Raw genomic sequence first — 16,366 nt, forward strand, 5'->3', positions numbered from 1 at the left:
GGTGCAAAAGACGAAGCGTGATTCACCAGTTCACTCGAGCAAGCATTTATTGCTGGAAAGCCTCTTTAGAAAGGTTCAATCCACACGGGGTATTCTTGGCAATGATGCTCACTCTCATCTCTCCCCTCCTCCTCTTCAACTCCTCTAACCTATGGCCCCAGATATAAACTGGTTTTCCCATCTTAGAGATGGCAGCTTACCACCCTGGGTAGATGCCACTTTTCTGTAACCTCACGGATTGTTTTTTCCTTTTGATTTACCTTCTTAGCTTTTTGTTAGGTTAATGGGAATTTATGAGAACAGCAAAATGCACAGGCATAGAAAAGAGAGTTCTTTAATCTTGGGACCACAGAACCTCAGACTAGAAGATGATTTTGGACAGGTTCCCCTGATTTTAAAAAATGTATTGAAAGGTTTGTGCGTTCCTAAGGCCACCAAACGTGATGGTAGCCAAGGCAAGGCAAGAACACTTCACCATCCTCCCTGTCCAGGTATCTGTCCTTTTGTTACTTACTCTTCTTGGATACTTTTGGGTGTGGAGTTTCTGCTTCAATCTTCCTTTTACTTCCTATAATTTACTATTGTAGAACCATGTTGTGAAATAAACAACCAACTGTGAAAAGGAACTGGGGGTGAGGGGGGGGGAATATCTCACCTTCTCTGCACTTGGGCTATCGACTTTGAATCTTTCATCCACCAGATAGTAGAATCTTCATGAATCTCTGCAAACTGGCAGCTTAATTTTACATTTCCAGAGTGGTCAGGGAACATCTCAGCCTGGATCTTTTTCAGTAATATTGGAGCTGGAAACAAGAAACTTGTAGGTCAGTGTTCTTATAAGAATTGCAAAGAGCTTTAGGGTGGGCAAGAGACTTCCCCATTTTATCACATTTAATTCTCACTACAATCCCAAGAGACAGGGATAATAATTATTACCCTCCACTTGGTGGATGAGGAAATCTGGTGTCTGAGAGGGGATGGCACTTTCCTAAACATAGAAAATGAACAAGTCAGTAATAGAAAACTCCCACTTTTCATTACTTAAAATTCCTGAGTGAGGTCTGCAATGCACCAAGTGAAACAGAACTTGAAACTAAAAAAATGATGGGAGGGATGGGGGTTGTAGATACCGAATCTATAGGATCTGGGCCAAATAAAGATGCTTTTAGATGACTACCAGATGATCCAGGTCAAAATTTAAGCTGGGGGTTAGGAAGGAGAATAAAATCTGGACTAGCCAAGTCATGTGGCTAAGCCCCCAGGTGTAAAAAGCCACAACAGTAAGTCATTTGCTGAAGAATATTCATCCATCTTTCCCCTTGATCACAGTTATCTTTGCAGAAAGATATCGGACATCACTGCAATCCATTAGGATATCAATTTCATGAGCGAAAGAGAACTGTCTGCTTGAATGAAATAGGAGCAATACACAATTCCCAGGGGTTAGGCTGAGCTCTTTTTAAATCAGGGACGAGAGGGTGGCACACCAGGTAAATGTGTAATTATTCAGGGCAGCCACTGGGCGGCAGCCTAGACAAGAGGAGGATGGCTAACGCAGCCAGGTGGTCAGAATCATTTGGCAGGTAGAGGTTACTGGAAACGTGGTGTCGGTCTATTTCACACTGAGTTTCATAGTTACACAGCTTTGGTAACAGACTGTTACAGAATCCACAGCCAAGCCAAAGTCCTCAACACCGATGCTTTGTTTGCTGTGCTGCCTCGGATTCCACGACTGTGACATCGTTAATGTGTTAAATGTGCCTCCCATCTCTTGGCAACAGACTGGGCTTGGATAACAGTGCGTATTGAAAAGCGTGTTTTCTTCCCAGGAAGTAATAATGGGGCACTTGGGTAACAAATTCTTGCATTAGAGAGTAGCTCAGGGTACTAACAATATTATGGGAGAAAGATGAAATATACCAAGTCCTTACTGACGGCAAAACTCATTTCACTTCATCTGGCCCTACCTGGCTACCGGTGCCAGGTGCTCTGGCCCATGGTGTCAAGCTCTTGCTCTAGAGTCTTGACCAAGCCCACTGCCCCACCTGGGACATATTTCCTCAAGGGCCCTTCCTGGGTGATTTGCTGATACCTAAGTGTTCCTAAGGCTGCCAACCCTGTCCACAACCCGTTGTTAAGTTCTGAAGACAAAATTGGGGAAGGGGAATTCAGGGAAAGGCATAAAATGGGCAGAACTAAATGAGGGTCTAGGATAGGAAGCTGGCTTGGTCAGGAGGCCTCAGGGCTTTGGGAAAGGACACCTATCTGTGTGGGATGGAGGGGAAAAAAAAAAAAAACAGAAGGAGCTAAAATGAGGCTCGAGAGGGAAGCTAGGTTTATCTGCAGTGTATATTCTGGCCAAGTGCTGAGGGTAAAGGATAGTGAAGTCCCCTGTGACTATAAAGCTTTGGTTGTACTAAGCTTTGAATGTAGAAAAAAGTTTACTCGAGTTTGTTCTATTTCTTTCAGAGTTATCCAAGTCACCCCTAACAACCCAACGCACACACACACACTCCTAACTCCTCCCCACCCACCCCCAGAAGGCGGTGCTCCCTGTGGCTGCAGCCCCTCATGCCTGGGGAGGCTGAGCAGCTCCGGAGATCAAATCCTCCAACAGCACCTGGATGGTCCTTTCTCCCACGGAAACAGACAAGCATTCCAAATAAGATTTTTTTCCTCTGGGCTGAAACCACTTGAGATCTCTTGAAAACATGGTTTCATTCTCTCTAAATATGTTTTAAAACTTGGAAAGCAGTTTTGTGTTTGATCTTTTCAGCAGCAGGGGCTGTGGGCCCGTTTGCTGAGGTCTGGGAACACAGTAAGCCCTCAGGTAAGAGGAAAAGTCTCTCCCCCGGGGTTAGCGAGGGCCGCAGCGTTCTGCTCCAGCTGCGGCAGGCACGTTACCTGGCTGCAATCTCTTCTGACTTCTGCCAGCTTTCATGGGAAGGCAAAGAGCTCAGGAAGAAGAGGCTGAAATCTGGGTGATGGGATGGGGTTTGGCATTGACTCGGTTCCCCAGGCGAAGCAGAACTGACTGCAGCTACCGGGGCTCTGAGCCTCAAGTGGTCTGAAACCTGGAACAGAGACCCGGGGGGGACTTCCGGCTCAAAGGGGAGGGCAAGTTGGAAAGAAACTTTATACTCAAATTTGGAAGAAAACCCAACATCCAATCAGCCACTTCAAATGAAAAAAAAAAAAAAAAGATTAAAAGGAGACTGCTGGACTGTACCTAAATGTTTTTCTGTAAATCCTGTTTAGCATGTGGTCTATTTAATTACACTAAACACTGATGAATGCTGTTTCTTTTAAAATTTTTTTGAAGGATAATTAAACAGAAAGGCGTAGTAATCACGCTCCCTCAGTTAAGCATACCTACAAGGCAGCCTACATCAGTGGTCCTCCCAGCACATCACCCAAGAACTCGTTAGAAATGCACCTTCTCCGGAATCAGGAACTCTGAGGTTGCGTCCAGCAACCTGTCTTAACAAGCCCCCTAGGGGATCCTGAGGCCGCTCAAGTTTGAGACCCAAGGGCCTACATGCCAGGCCACTGGTCACAGCCGTAACATCCGACGCCTCCCCAGTGGACACGCACCCTAACTGCAAGGGCTCGGGAGGACACACGAGCTTGACATCAGGTCAACAAACCCAGACTTCAACAATGACAGGAAGCAACACAACCTCACCTGTCCCTTCGCTTTTGCAAGGTGGCCTTTTGGAGTCTTTTTTCTCATCTGTGCGTGATACCGATGTTTCGAGTTTAGGACTCTTTTTAAGAAAGACTGAGTTCTTTCTGGCGTTTTCTTTCTCTTCCAATCTCAGCCTCAGGGTGGCCACCCTGGACAGAATTTTCTTCTTTACTCCCTCAGCTATGTGCCCACTCCCTGGGGTTTCTTGCTTCCCCTTGACCTCCTCTGACCCAGTCACTGCTGCAGGGGCCCTGGGGAGGCAGCCAGCTTGGGCCACCCCAGGGAGGACCTTCTCCTCCCTTGACAATTTCCCACGGCCAAGGGTGGAGCTCTGCTGGCAGGGATCCTGCAGCATCTTAGGAACTTTCTCTGATGCACATTCTCTGGACATGAGTGTTGCTGCCGGGGAGCCAGATGTGCTTGTGGGTTTGGTTTCCCCAACTGGGGGCTCCTCTATTTCATGTTCCTCAATTTTGTGGCTGCTTGAAAAGCCTGTGATGCTTCCTTCAAGAGATGAAGTAAAAGGCCCCCAAGTGAGACCACTAGAAGGGGGCACACGTTTCCCACACTCACTCTCAACAGCTCCCCTTTCCTTTGAGTTGGAAAACGCACATTGATGGCTTCTGGGCTCCGCTACATCATTCTCAGGGAGGTCATGCCTTTGACTTGTGGAGCTGCGAGTACCAACTCCAGAGGCGGGAGTCATTCTTGCAAGACCGCTAGAAGGAGGTAAAGTGGGGGAAACTAATTCTGCTGCTTTGTTATTTTTACTTTGTTCAGGCTCCGCTAAGCGCCTCTCACTGCCTTCTTGTATTTGGCTCCTGCCGCGTCCCCTCGGAATCGTTTCCCCACCTTTGACAGGACCCGGGACAGGCAAAATGGCAGACTGTATGTCCCCCTTTGCTTCAGCATGTTGACTTTGTCTTGCCCCCTCTCGCCCACTGTACCCTTGGTCTCGGCTGATGCTGTTTTCTCTTGGAATGGCTTCCCCACGTTGCTGGGGGCATGGAACTTGCGAGATGGATGGTTGGACTTCTACTCTCTGGCCCAAGTTTCCATTATTCAAGCTACTCTCCACTCTGATGGCCCCCAGTGTGGATTCAGAAGGCTCTGGTGTTTCCACCCTGGCCCACTCCACACTTGTTTCATCAGGGGGATCTAGAGAGGCCTCTAAGATTTTAGGGCAGGTCAGGAACTGTTTAAAGAAGGCAAGGCAATCCACCTTGAGTTGGCTTTCCTCTTGGTTTTGACTTACACTGTTAACACTTTCCTTCCTTCCAGTTCTGGAAGCCTCTGATAGCAAGTCTGTGACACATAATTCTTTCTCATCTACAGGGTCCACAGAGGACTCCAGGCGTCTGGGTTGGCTCAAACACTGGGAGGAAAGACAATTCCAGTTTGCATGGCCAGCTAGGTCTTCAGCTTTATTAGCAATTGCTGAGCCAGACTCAGCCTGAGGACTACAGGCTGATGTTGTCTCAGAGCGGTCCAGTTCAGGCACAGCAACATCAGCCTTTAGAACGTCAGATACAGCCCAGGCCCTACCAGGGATGAGACTAGGTTCTGAGTCCTTGCACTTAGAATCTGTCAGTTGTCTTGGTGGCCAGGTTTCTGAAATGGAAGCCTCTAGAGTTATAATCTTCAGCTCTTTACCTGCTTCCCAATATCCTGGACCGCTCTCTTTAGACTCCCCCAGAAGGGTATTAGAGAGAGATGGAACATTACTCAGAGCCTGACTATCATCTTCCATTACAGATTCAGCCACCATGGGCACACGAGTCCCCAAGCCCGAGCTCTGTTCTCTTCCCTCCATGGAGTTGGCCAATGAGTGGTCCAAGAGTACCACGTTTATTTCCCCTTGTACAGCAGACGTCAAAGGCAAGCTTTCTTGGAAATTTTCGTCAGGAGAACCCTGCTGGACCCTCTGTGTTGTTTCACTTCCTTTTTCTTGGAAATTCTCTTCAAGGCTCCTAGTGTCTGCTCTGTCCACGGTCTGGCTCTTCTTTCCAGACTGGTTATCAATCTGAAGAGGGGAATTGCTACAGAAGTCCACTCCCTCTGGGAGCTGAGGAACGTGGACGTGGATTCCTGGTCCACTGGGAGCCATGCACGCTAGTCCTTTTGAAGATTCAGTTGTAGAACCATTTAAAATATGACCCAACTGTGCATTGGAAGGAAGTTGAGAAATATTGTCATCTGGTGCCCAAGGTGAGCTCTCGTCAGGGCCACCTACATGGCTGTTCCCAGCAACTGAAACAGGGAGGTATTTGGGTGGGTGGCCTTTGGTGGCAATGGTAACAGTGGATGTGTCCCCACTCTCCCCAGTCACCTCAAAACACTCAAGATTAGCAATTAATGTTGTTGGCTTCTCCTGAGGAGAAGTTGAACTATGACTGGCTGGTGTGTCTGCAGTGACCGGGGCACTGGAGCTAGAGCTCTCGTCACCACCTTCTTTAGACCATTCCAAAGAGTCATTCTCAGAAGACAGAGGCTGTCTTTCCTCGAGCCCACCTGAGTCATTGGGGCTCAGCCTCTCCTGACCAGCCTTTACCATGGAGGCCAACATGGAGGTGGAACCCTCCACCTTGGAGAGATTTTCCCCAGCGGCACCTTTACTGGCTTTCTGTGAAATGTTCCAGGTGAGAGTACTGATAAAAAGAGGCAACATGGCAGAGGTTCTCTCATTGCTGCTTCCATATGTAGACTGTGGAGGCTCAGAACCTTGTGTTTGAGAAAGAACATCCAGTGCCTTGTCATCAGAAGAACACAAATCAGATACTTTGCTTTGACCTGCCAGCTCGAAGTCCACGGAGCAGATTTCTTGAGGCAAATATTTACCAGCTGGGGCTCCAACAGGAGAGCTCACAGTATCACACGCTTCTTGGTCACCTGCTTCAGGACGGCCTAGCACACACGCTGTTACTCTGTCTCTTGGCCCAGCACACGCAATTTCCAAGGTGGGGACGGTATGTACAAATTCAGGGGAAGCAAGAGAGGGAGCCCGGGGCTCCCCGGGGTCAGCGCTGTTCTCCTGGGGGAGATGCACCGACGGCTCACAGGGGGGCATATTTTCACTATTGGCTTCTGGGATGCTCGGCTCACACCCTAGGTCTCCCCAGGGACATCCAGGTGTGCTGTCTTCTCCACCTTGGTTTTCTTCCTGCCGTGGGCCTTGGGTACACCTTTCTACCTCCAGGTGTTGGGCCAGTGATGCATTTTCCGTGTCGATCCCTCCTAAATGGGAGAAGGAATCTATCGTGGTCATAGTCAATGTGGACTCCTCCCCAGTGGGCTCTGAGAAAGCTGGCATTCGGCTGAGAGAGATTTGCTCCCTGACTGTTTCCTGAATTTGCACCTAGAAGATGAAAAGTGATATTAGTAGAATTGTTCCTGGGAGATCCCACAATAGGGCATAACTGCAATCCCAAGAGTGTTAATCCTTGACAATTATAATCTCAGACAATGAGAAGGAATGATTGAGATCTAAACATTAATCCCCAAACTCTAGCTATTAGAGACATCCTGAAGAAACGTTTAAGCAACAGTATGCTCCAGAGGGTCCTTGGTCAAATTCCCCATTAAAAGCAAAAGGCCTACTGACAATCATGTAATGATTTTTTTCCCCATCTTGCAGGAAAAAATGATGGAATTACATGTTAAATTACATGTTAACTTTTTTGATCAAGTCACAAGAGCTTGTGAATCTTTTCAGAAGGAAATTTCACATAATCATAACAAAATATGCAGTGCTTGTAAAGTAGCAATGAGCAATCTTTGTCCCCCGAGTAGGCCAGCTTGCTGGTTAATTACTAAAGAGGCATGTCTTTTGAACCCACCTCTAATGAAGTAATGGAGTTATGATCGGCCTTCAGCACTGCCAGTCATTTCTGCCCCAGGAAGGTTATAAAATCTTGAAGTGCCTCAACCACTTTAAGACAGATGCCCTGTGGCAGGGAAATCATATCCACAAGAAGTATGGGGTTCAGGACTTCTTGGGTTTGGGGGAAGAGATATAGAGACAGGGAAAGAGAAAGTGAGGAAAGGGGGAAGGACAGAATAAATCTCACTTTTCGAGGAGTGAACCCATCATGGTACTATCTGACTGTCCTGCGACACTGGATATTGTTCGAAGAAGTAAACTCAGTCTAAATTCTTGCCTCTTGAAACTTTTAGCTCATTGATTATTTCAAAACAGATCAGAATTATGCCCAGCCAAGGAGAAGGGAATCGCTGATCTGGGACAAGCACCTCCTTCTTTGCCCCCAGGACTCCTACTTTGAAGCAGCCCCGTTCAACTGTGCGGGAATCGATGACTGGGCTTAAAGAGGGGAGGAGAGTCTCTCCCCCCGCGCACGACAACGTAGAGCTGGAATACACGTAGCTCCAGGGTCCTGACGCTTATTCCCATCAATCACATGTGAAAATCAGTCAATCCCTTTACACACCGTCAGTAGGAAACAGGACAACAGCGCACCACTCATGTTTTCCACACTCCCCAAGGCTGCCTGCAGCCAGTGACTCACCTCTCCTTTTCTCCTGAAAGGTACCCTGATGTTCATTTAACTCATTTGGTTGGCATAAAAGTGCTGAATAAGAAATTTAGTTTCCTGGGCTATACATTCCGTGAGTGCTAGGACCATTCATCAGTTCAAATATTTATTGAATACCTCCAACGTGCTAGAAAGTATCCCAGGTGATGGGATACAATACAAGCAAAATGCCCATCTGCAGGGAGCTCCCATTCTAGGCTGTTTAAGGCCCGGTACAGTGGTTGGCACCTAGCAGGGGCTCCATAAACACTTGTTGAAAGAATCAGTAACTGAATGAACACCACGCACGAGTCAGATCTACTCAACTTCACCCATTAAACCTCTACACTTGAGAGGGTTTGAGCTTTCCCCTGCTCCCGTCTTTGGGACAAAGTCTCTCCTAAGAAACTTCTAGCCACAAGCACAGGCACTACTGGTTCACATCCTGTCTCTAAAAGGAAACTCTATATACTTTTCCCATCATGTGAAAATGGAAGAGGGAAAAGAAATTTCTGGTAAAGAAGTTTTGTTCCTTTAAGTGTCCAGGACTTTAATGTGTTCATGATTTCCCCTCTCTACCTGAACATCTGTAACGTGTAGAGAATGTTCTTTTCGTTTGCTAATTTGGTGGGGTTTTTTTTTTTTTTTTTTTTTTTTGAGCTATAGCACAAATCTACCGAACTATTAAAAGCATAGAAAGCATGGGTAGCTTCCCGGTCATGATTTGAGAGGTGTAGGGAGATTATCTGATCAAAAACACCAGGACCCTCTCCTGAGCCTTCCTCCCTGCCCGAGCTTCCACTACCTATGTCAGCCCTTTAAGATCTTGTCATCATCACAACATCAGTGCTCAACATTTAAGGACTAGCTGCCATGTGTAGAATTCTCTGCCAGGTACTGGACAATTTTTTCCAAAGGGCTCCAGTCAAAAAGCCACTGTGTTACTAACTGGGATGTTACCAACCCATTATTGCTAACTAGTGTATCAGAGTTGTAGGCTGAAACACAGGAGAAGTAAGCTTTGATTAGGGTGGTTTGGTCATTGTGATATACCATAACCATGGTGTATCATGCCTTGATTTACAGGAGTCCTGTTCCTACTAAGGTAGACTGATTCCTCCCCTCTCTACCTTTTAAAATAAAATCCTACTTTAAAATAGCCTAGTGAAGGGCTTCCCTGGTGGCACAGTGGTTGAGAGTCCGCCTGCCGATGCAGGGGACGCGGGTTTGTGCCCCGGTCCGGGAAGATCCCACATGCCGCGGAGCGGCTGGGCCCGTGAGCCATGGCCACTGAGCCTGCGCGTCCGGAGCCTGTGCTCCGCAACAGGAGAGGCCACAACAGTGAGAGGCCCGCGTACCACAAAAAAAAAAAAAAAAAAATAGCCTAGTGAAGCTCCACACATAAAGAAATATGGCGAATCCCTGACGATGTAAAATTCATCCACTTGACTATTTACTGAGCACCTACTATATACAAACCTGTTCTAAGGACTGGAGAAGCATCAGTGAACATAGAAGACTGCTGGCCTTTTGGAAGTTAGGTTCAAGCAAGCAGCCGTACAAATTGGTTCACTGCTGATGTGAAACTCCATAAAATGTGATTGTAACCAATGGACGGCCTCAAAGCAGAGCTTTTCACAGTCCAATGCATACTTGCTGAGGCTCACAGCATCGGTTCCAAGGGCAGCCTCCTCGGAGGCCAACTCAGAGAAAGGGAAACCGCAGGCTCACACCTTTCAAATGAGTCAGACCTTTCTTTCAGGGGGAGATCTCTTAGTTAAGTCATTATGAAAGAACTCCAGCAAACGATTCTCCTGCTGCTCAGCTATTCTCATCACAGAGTGAGTGGTGAGACTCAGGTGGTTGTGTTATGTAGGAAAATTGTCCTTATTCAGGTGAGGAGGAGGAGAGTTTAGGGCTCTCGGCGGAAACCCAGCATGGTGTGTGGACTCAGGACCGGCCGCCTGGGCTTCAGCTTAATCCCATATTGCATTCATGACCCCACGTAACCTCTTTAGCCTCTCTGACCCTCGGTCTCTTCCTCTAGGGCTAACCACACGCACGTCAGCACTATCCTGTCAAGTGCCTGGCACTCACTGACATTCATTTCCCTTGTTCTGTGAGAAGACAGTAGTGGCTTAGGCAGAAAACAGAGCAACTCGAATGAGCAGAGCTGTGCTCTTTGGGCTTTACGTTGGCTTTCTCAGTTGATTGGTAAAATAAATCTGAAACACTGATTCTAGCATCTCTTCTTTACTGATGAGGTCAATAGCCTGGGTCCAATCAGGAAACAGAAACCACATATTAGGTTAAATAAGGGAAGTTGAGTATAGAGGATTGTTAACTGCAATAGAAGAGTAGCTGCAAGATAGCGGGAAAGCCTAAGGTGCTCTATGGGAGGGAAAGTACCAAGGAGGGACCACTTGCAAGGGGCACAGATGTAGTTGCAGAAGGTGTAATCAGGCCACCAGGTAGCAGAGATGTTTGCAGGTTTGGCCAGGCCAGAGCTGATCCAGCATTGCTGGGCGAGCCATACACCACCCTTCTGTGGGTAGGCAGGGAGTCAGCGATCGGCACACAGTGCCCAGGTGTGCAGTGGTGGTCGGGGACCTGCAGGAGCAGAGGCCTTCCGAGCAGGTGGGCTACATATGGTAGGGGTGGTAAGAGGGAACACCAGCCCTGTGTATGGGCCACGTGGAGGGAGCCTGGATGTCAGTGCAGGCAGGAAGCCCTCAGGGCGGGCTGGCCGCGCAGGGCTGCGGTATCCGCGAGGATGGTAGGACGGCTGTCGCTAGGCCAAGGCTACGAGGCCGCCGATGGACCGTGTTCTGGGCCCTGTAGCTGGGGCAGGCCCTACCGGATAACCACGCAGCCATATCCCCGGCCCCCCGCCAGTGCTGAAGAGGACAAGCCTCTTCCTCCCACACCCTCTGCTGAGAAAGCTTCACGTCACGCTCAACTGAAAGGAGAAATGGTGAATGAAGTTCTGGTATGATCAAGCACGTACTGAGGCGTGCTTCCATGCTGAGAGGCAGTAACCGAGAACTGGCACGTGAGGCCACCGATGTCAGGGGTTAGAGACCTCCTCCCAGGTCCCACAGTCACGGGCAGAACCGGGACTTAAAGCCGAGTCCGGCTGGTTCTAAAGCTCTTTCCAACTCAGGTTTTTGGTTTTTGTTTTTTTAAAAAACAAGAAGTTAAAGCAAGAGAAGTTAAAGCAAACCCCAAAGGGCTGGCAACGCCCCCTAATCTAAACCCAGACCCTCTGAGCTCCTGAGACACAGTGAGGATGAGACTACAGTGGTCCTCATTCCTTACAACATGACTGCTTCTTCATCAGCTTCTGAGGAAGCTCTGAGGGCAGGACTTGTTATTCTTTGCTGAATTTTGTTAGAACCTTAGCACACAGTAAGGACTCTATTACTGAGTAAATAAACATGAATGAGTACCAGCAGCGGGAGGGGTAGACCAAAGGGTAACACTTCCAAGCCTGGTTTTGAAAGCAGCGCGAAGCTTGAAACTTAACTCTGCTTGCACAACCGTCTCCAAGCCCTCCTCTATCCAACATGCCTGATTTTACAACCACATTGTTTCCACCTGTTAGCCTTTCCAAGAAATTCTGCCTCCTAAGTGTGTCTCCCGTGGATCCCATGGAAGGTGTGTTGTCTCTTCACCCACCCCATGATGTGCAGGGTTATCTTCATCATTAGAGGGAGTGTCCTGGATGCCATGAAGTGCATGACACTAATTTCAGTGACTAACAATAGAAGGTGGTATGAGATAAGATCCCTCTTCTCAGATGGCTTATAATCCAGCTGAAGAGACAAGGTGTTGGCGGGCAGGAAGATAAACAGCAGTTCTTGACAAGTTGTGCTAATGGCCAAATGGATGGAATTTAACAAACAGTGCTGCTCCAGGAGTAAAAGGAAGGTCACCACTGATTCTTCCTCTTCCACTTGATGGATAAGATCCCTGCAGTGCGGGGCTTCCCTGGTGGTGCAGTGGTTGAGAGTCCGCCTGCCGATGCAGGGGACATGGGTTCATGCCCCGGTCCGGGAGGATCCCACGTGCCGCACAGCGGCTGGGCCCGTGAGCCATGGCCGCTGAGCCTGCGCGTCCGGAGCCTGTGCTCCGCAACGGGAGAGGCCACAACAGTGAGAGGCCCGCGTACTGCAAAAAAAAAAAAAAAAAAAAAAAAGGATCCCTGCAGTGCAAAAACTAGAGGGTGCTCTCTTTAGGTATCAATTCTTAGATAACTCTTGGACAGCCCAGTGCGGTCTCAGGAGGCCTCTCTACTGATTAGAGTGCGCAGGTGTGGAAGACACTGCTGATCCTCAACCCCTCCTCCCTTGCCACCTCCAACTAGAGGAGGTTGGAAAACCACGTATGCTCCCAGCCTCCTGCATAGCCATTAGTCAGTTCTGGCTAATGATGTAAGGGGAATTCCACTAAGGAGCTCCCAGAGAAGCTTTGCTTTCCTTATACAGAAGGTACAGACACGGTAGGTACCTTGCCTACCCCCTTCCTTCTTCCTGTGACGAACATGTGATGCCTGGTGCTGCAGCAATCAACTTGCAGTCACGAGGCAACCAGCACGAGAATGAAAAGCCCGCTACAGCTGGTGGAGCAGAAAGGATGGACTTGGGAGCTGGCAGGTATCCTCAAGCCACTGGATCAACACCGAGGCCTTCTACCCCTGGACTTCTTGTGAAGGGAACAACGAAAGTTCATATGTTTGAGGCCGCTGGTTGTTGGTTATTCTGTTACCAGCATCTAAAAGCTTTCCTAATGGATGCTAGAGGAAAGGATATGGCTGGAGGCTGAAGGAAAAGGCACATGAGATTCACCTGGAGCCCTTCGACAGGCAGGGATTAGCTTGAAGGACAGTGTCACAAAGGGCACCGGGTATGGCTCCTGGACAGGGTGCTGGGGAGCTGGTCAAAATGACAAGGGATCAGTAGGGCCTGGGGCAAGGCGAACGTGAAGTCGAAGGTGGGTGGCGGGAGGATGGGGAAATGTGAAAAGATGGATCAAAGGAGAGACCATGGTTCTAAAGGCCACATTCAACCGTCCAGAGCCATGCGAGTTAAGCCCCTTAGCTCTTGGCTTCAGCTGGGCAGTCTTGCCATACACTGCCATGTCCTCCCGTGGGACAATTTAACTCCTGTTTCTTTTTAGATGTTCCTTATCTGGACTCAATACAAATAGCACCATGTCCCTCCATGGTTATCTACACATCAGTCTCCCCCTGGGGTTCCAGCAATCTTTAAATGGGAGTTCCCCCACTCCCCAGCCAGCCTGGGCTGGCTGCAGTCTCGCCCACTGGCTAACCTTTCCTAAGTGTCTGCTGAGCCCTCACTACAGGGCACAGCGTCATTTGTCATTCAATGGATCAAATCCATACCACCTGGGGCTGGGAAACTGAAAATAGCCCGGTCTCCAGCCAAAGGAAGCTTAAAGGCAAACTAGAACATTTCAAGAACTCGAGTTTATTTTTAGGAGTTGCTGGGATGCCCAGAAAGGAGCTTCACTGAAGGCTTTGAATGTTAAAAGAACACAAAGTGGAGGACACACATCTAAAGTCCCCAATCCTGGGAATTCCCTGGCGGTCCAGTGGTTAGGACTCTGCGCTTTCACTGCCGAGGGCACGGGTTTGATCCCTGGTTGGGGAACTGAGATCCCACAAGCAGCGTGGCACAGCCAAAAAATTTTTAAAAATCTCCAACCCTGAAAACACCCTCCTCCCTTGACCAACTCTTCTTCATTCCAGACCCTCCTGGGAGGCATGAAATTTTCAGCCAGCTGGGGTCATACTCCTGCCTGATTTCTTGGGAAACAGTTTGTAAAACACCAATTTGATTTCTTGGGAGAGGACTGGGTTTCCATGACGAATACCATTTCCTAGAGCTAAGGGGCTCCGTGCGCTAGTGAGATCTTTGCCTGGTAACACGGTGAGCCAGAGTCCCAGAGCACAGGCCAGAAGCTTGCGTTTTTGTGCATCTCAGGTGACGTCTCAGCACCACTGCTAGAGACAATCACCAAGTCCTGTGTAGCCCTTAACACCCAGCAGGCGCTGCTCTAAGTGCTTTACAGGCATCAATACAGTTAATGTTTGCAAAATGGTACAGAAATGTATGCCTTTGGGACTTAGGGTTGTGTAATGTTAAGGAGAAATACCAGCTATTCTAACACATAAGACCATTTCATGGTAAACTCCCAAGTACAGTGGTCCAGAAAAGCAACTGTCTTCCTTTCCCATGGGCGTCTTTGTTTTCCTGCATCTGAGAGTTTGCTGGGCAATGAGAGCCTTGATTTCCACATATGCAACTAGGAGCTATGCCAACATAAGAAAAGTGGAATTGGGAAGGCTAATGATTTTTCTTGAATACGACCACGCATTTCTGAACACTCTTCGTGTTTCTTGCTACGTCCCAAACAGACTGGCACTTGGATGAGGAGGTGAAAGGCAAGTGGAGCAGGGAGATGGATGGAGCAGTGGGCCTCAGAAAAGCCACGTGTTTATCCTGGATGCACTGCCTCATGGGAAATGGCTTTGGTGAAGTCACTGGATCTGAGGCTGTTTCTTCCACGGTAAAATGAGGGTTGGAGAGTACCTCTTGGCCCTCGCTAGCTTTGGTGTTCTATGACCTGCTGCCATGGAGACAATACAAACATTGAAGTGGGGCTTAAACCTCACCTTCCACTTGGAGCCAGCTTTTAACTCCTAAGGCTTCTAGATCTACCTCGACTACCTATGAGACTTGTTAGGGGAAAGGACACATATGTAGACTGATTCAGGACAAGACAGTGGCGGCCCCAGGGAGGATCAGGGAAGAGACAGAGTGGGCTGGAGAACGCTCCCCGATTCCTAGCTCTTGTCTCCCCTCTATGTACTAAGTGCCCCATCTTTTTAGTGGGCTGCACTGTGTCAGCATATGGGCCCTGAGTTGATCCTGCAGCGTTCTAGAGGCCCACAGACTTAGTACATGGCAATGAAAACCGTCATGGCCACACAAGGGAAGACCAGCAGCTGTCAGCCTCTAAATGTGCTAAATCCTTTTTGGCGTTGAGAAAAAGTATGGCTTCTTTCACCCAGAAAGTCTCGTTTTCCCCAGTCTTTCAAAGAATTAAGAGCTTCCAGACCCACTTGAGTCCCTTGATTCCCTCCTCCAGGCCCCTGAGGCCACGGAGTGAATCCCAGCTGTGGGTTCTGAGCTAGGAACATACCCAGCTGTGGAATTATTCCCACAGACCAAAACTTCTCTGCAGATTTTGGACTAGATAACAAGGAGGGGCGGGGGGAGTGGTGGTGTTAAACCTTAGGTTCCAGAAAAGCATTCGCAAAAATCCGTCTCCCTTTACAGTTTCTAGAATTTGTGAGCAAAACCAAAACCTAGTAGCAGTTACCGTACTACCCTGACAATAATACATGGTACAAAGCCAGTTCTTGTAAACTTTAGAAACAGGAAATACTTGTCATGGTGACTACACTACTTGCCTATTCAGCGAGGCTTCAAAGTGTACAGGGGCGATGCTATTTGGCACTTGGAAAATCTGAACATAAACATATAGGCAGGTTGCCTGTCTTGGATGGCCATTACCAAAAATGAAAAAATGTAGGATTGGGGCTTGAAGAGTCCCTTATAGGCCATGTACTTCAAGTAAGCAGCAGGACAGCTACAGGTCCTTAGGTTAGGCTTCTGCTTAAACAGAAAATATCCCCAAAAAGAGTACAGTTCCAGGAGGGCACAGTTACCCAGGCGGCAGCAACAGTTACCCGATTAGAATCAGAGACAGCTTCTTCAACAGGAGACGCAAAGTTCCCTGGACAGTGAGATCCATGAGGGGAGGACAGGGTTAGTCTTACTCATCGTGGTGCAAGGCACACAGTAGGTGCTCAAAAATAGGTCAAAGGAGTGGACATCCAACCAGTCTGTTCTTGGTCCCGTGTCCCTTTGCCGGCAGAGGCAGGGAGGGTTTGTCCAGCCCCTCAGAGTCTGGTTCTCGTCTAACTCTATCGAGACACTGATCTACCCGCTACCCTGCCCGAGGTCCTGTGCTTTGCTTAATGTGTCCTTGCCACTAAACTAACTCTTCACCGCTAATGACTTGGTGCTGTTGGCCTCAATCTTTAGATTGAAATGGAAGC

At 48.4% G+C, this 16,366-nt stretch overlaps 1 protein-coding gene across 1 annotated transcript in view; it reads right to left on the reverse strand.

Moving 5' to 3' along the window:
- ALPK2 (alpha kinase 2) overlaps window positions 1-16,366 on the reverse strand; it is a 116,824-nt gene that overhangs the window by 40,057 nt on the left and 60,401 nt on the right. Inside the window, 2 exon segments of the mRNA XM_082641138.1 lie at window positions 656-803; window positions 3,686-7,043. Coding sequence (XP_082497264.1) covers window positions 656-803; window positions 3,686-7,043 — 3,506 coding nt within the window.

Source organism: Mesoplodon mirus (assembly GCF_964341445.2).
Source record: "Mesoplodon mirus genome assembly, chromosome: 13".
Lineage (NCBI taxonomy): Eukaryota > Metazoa > Chordata > Mammalia > Artiodactyla > Ziphiidae > Mesoplodon > Mesoplodon mirus.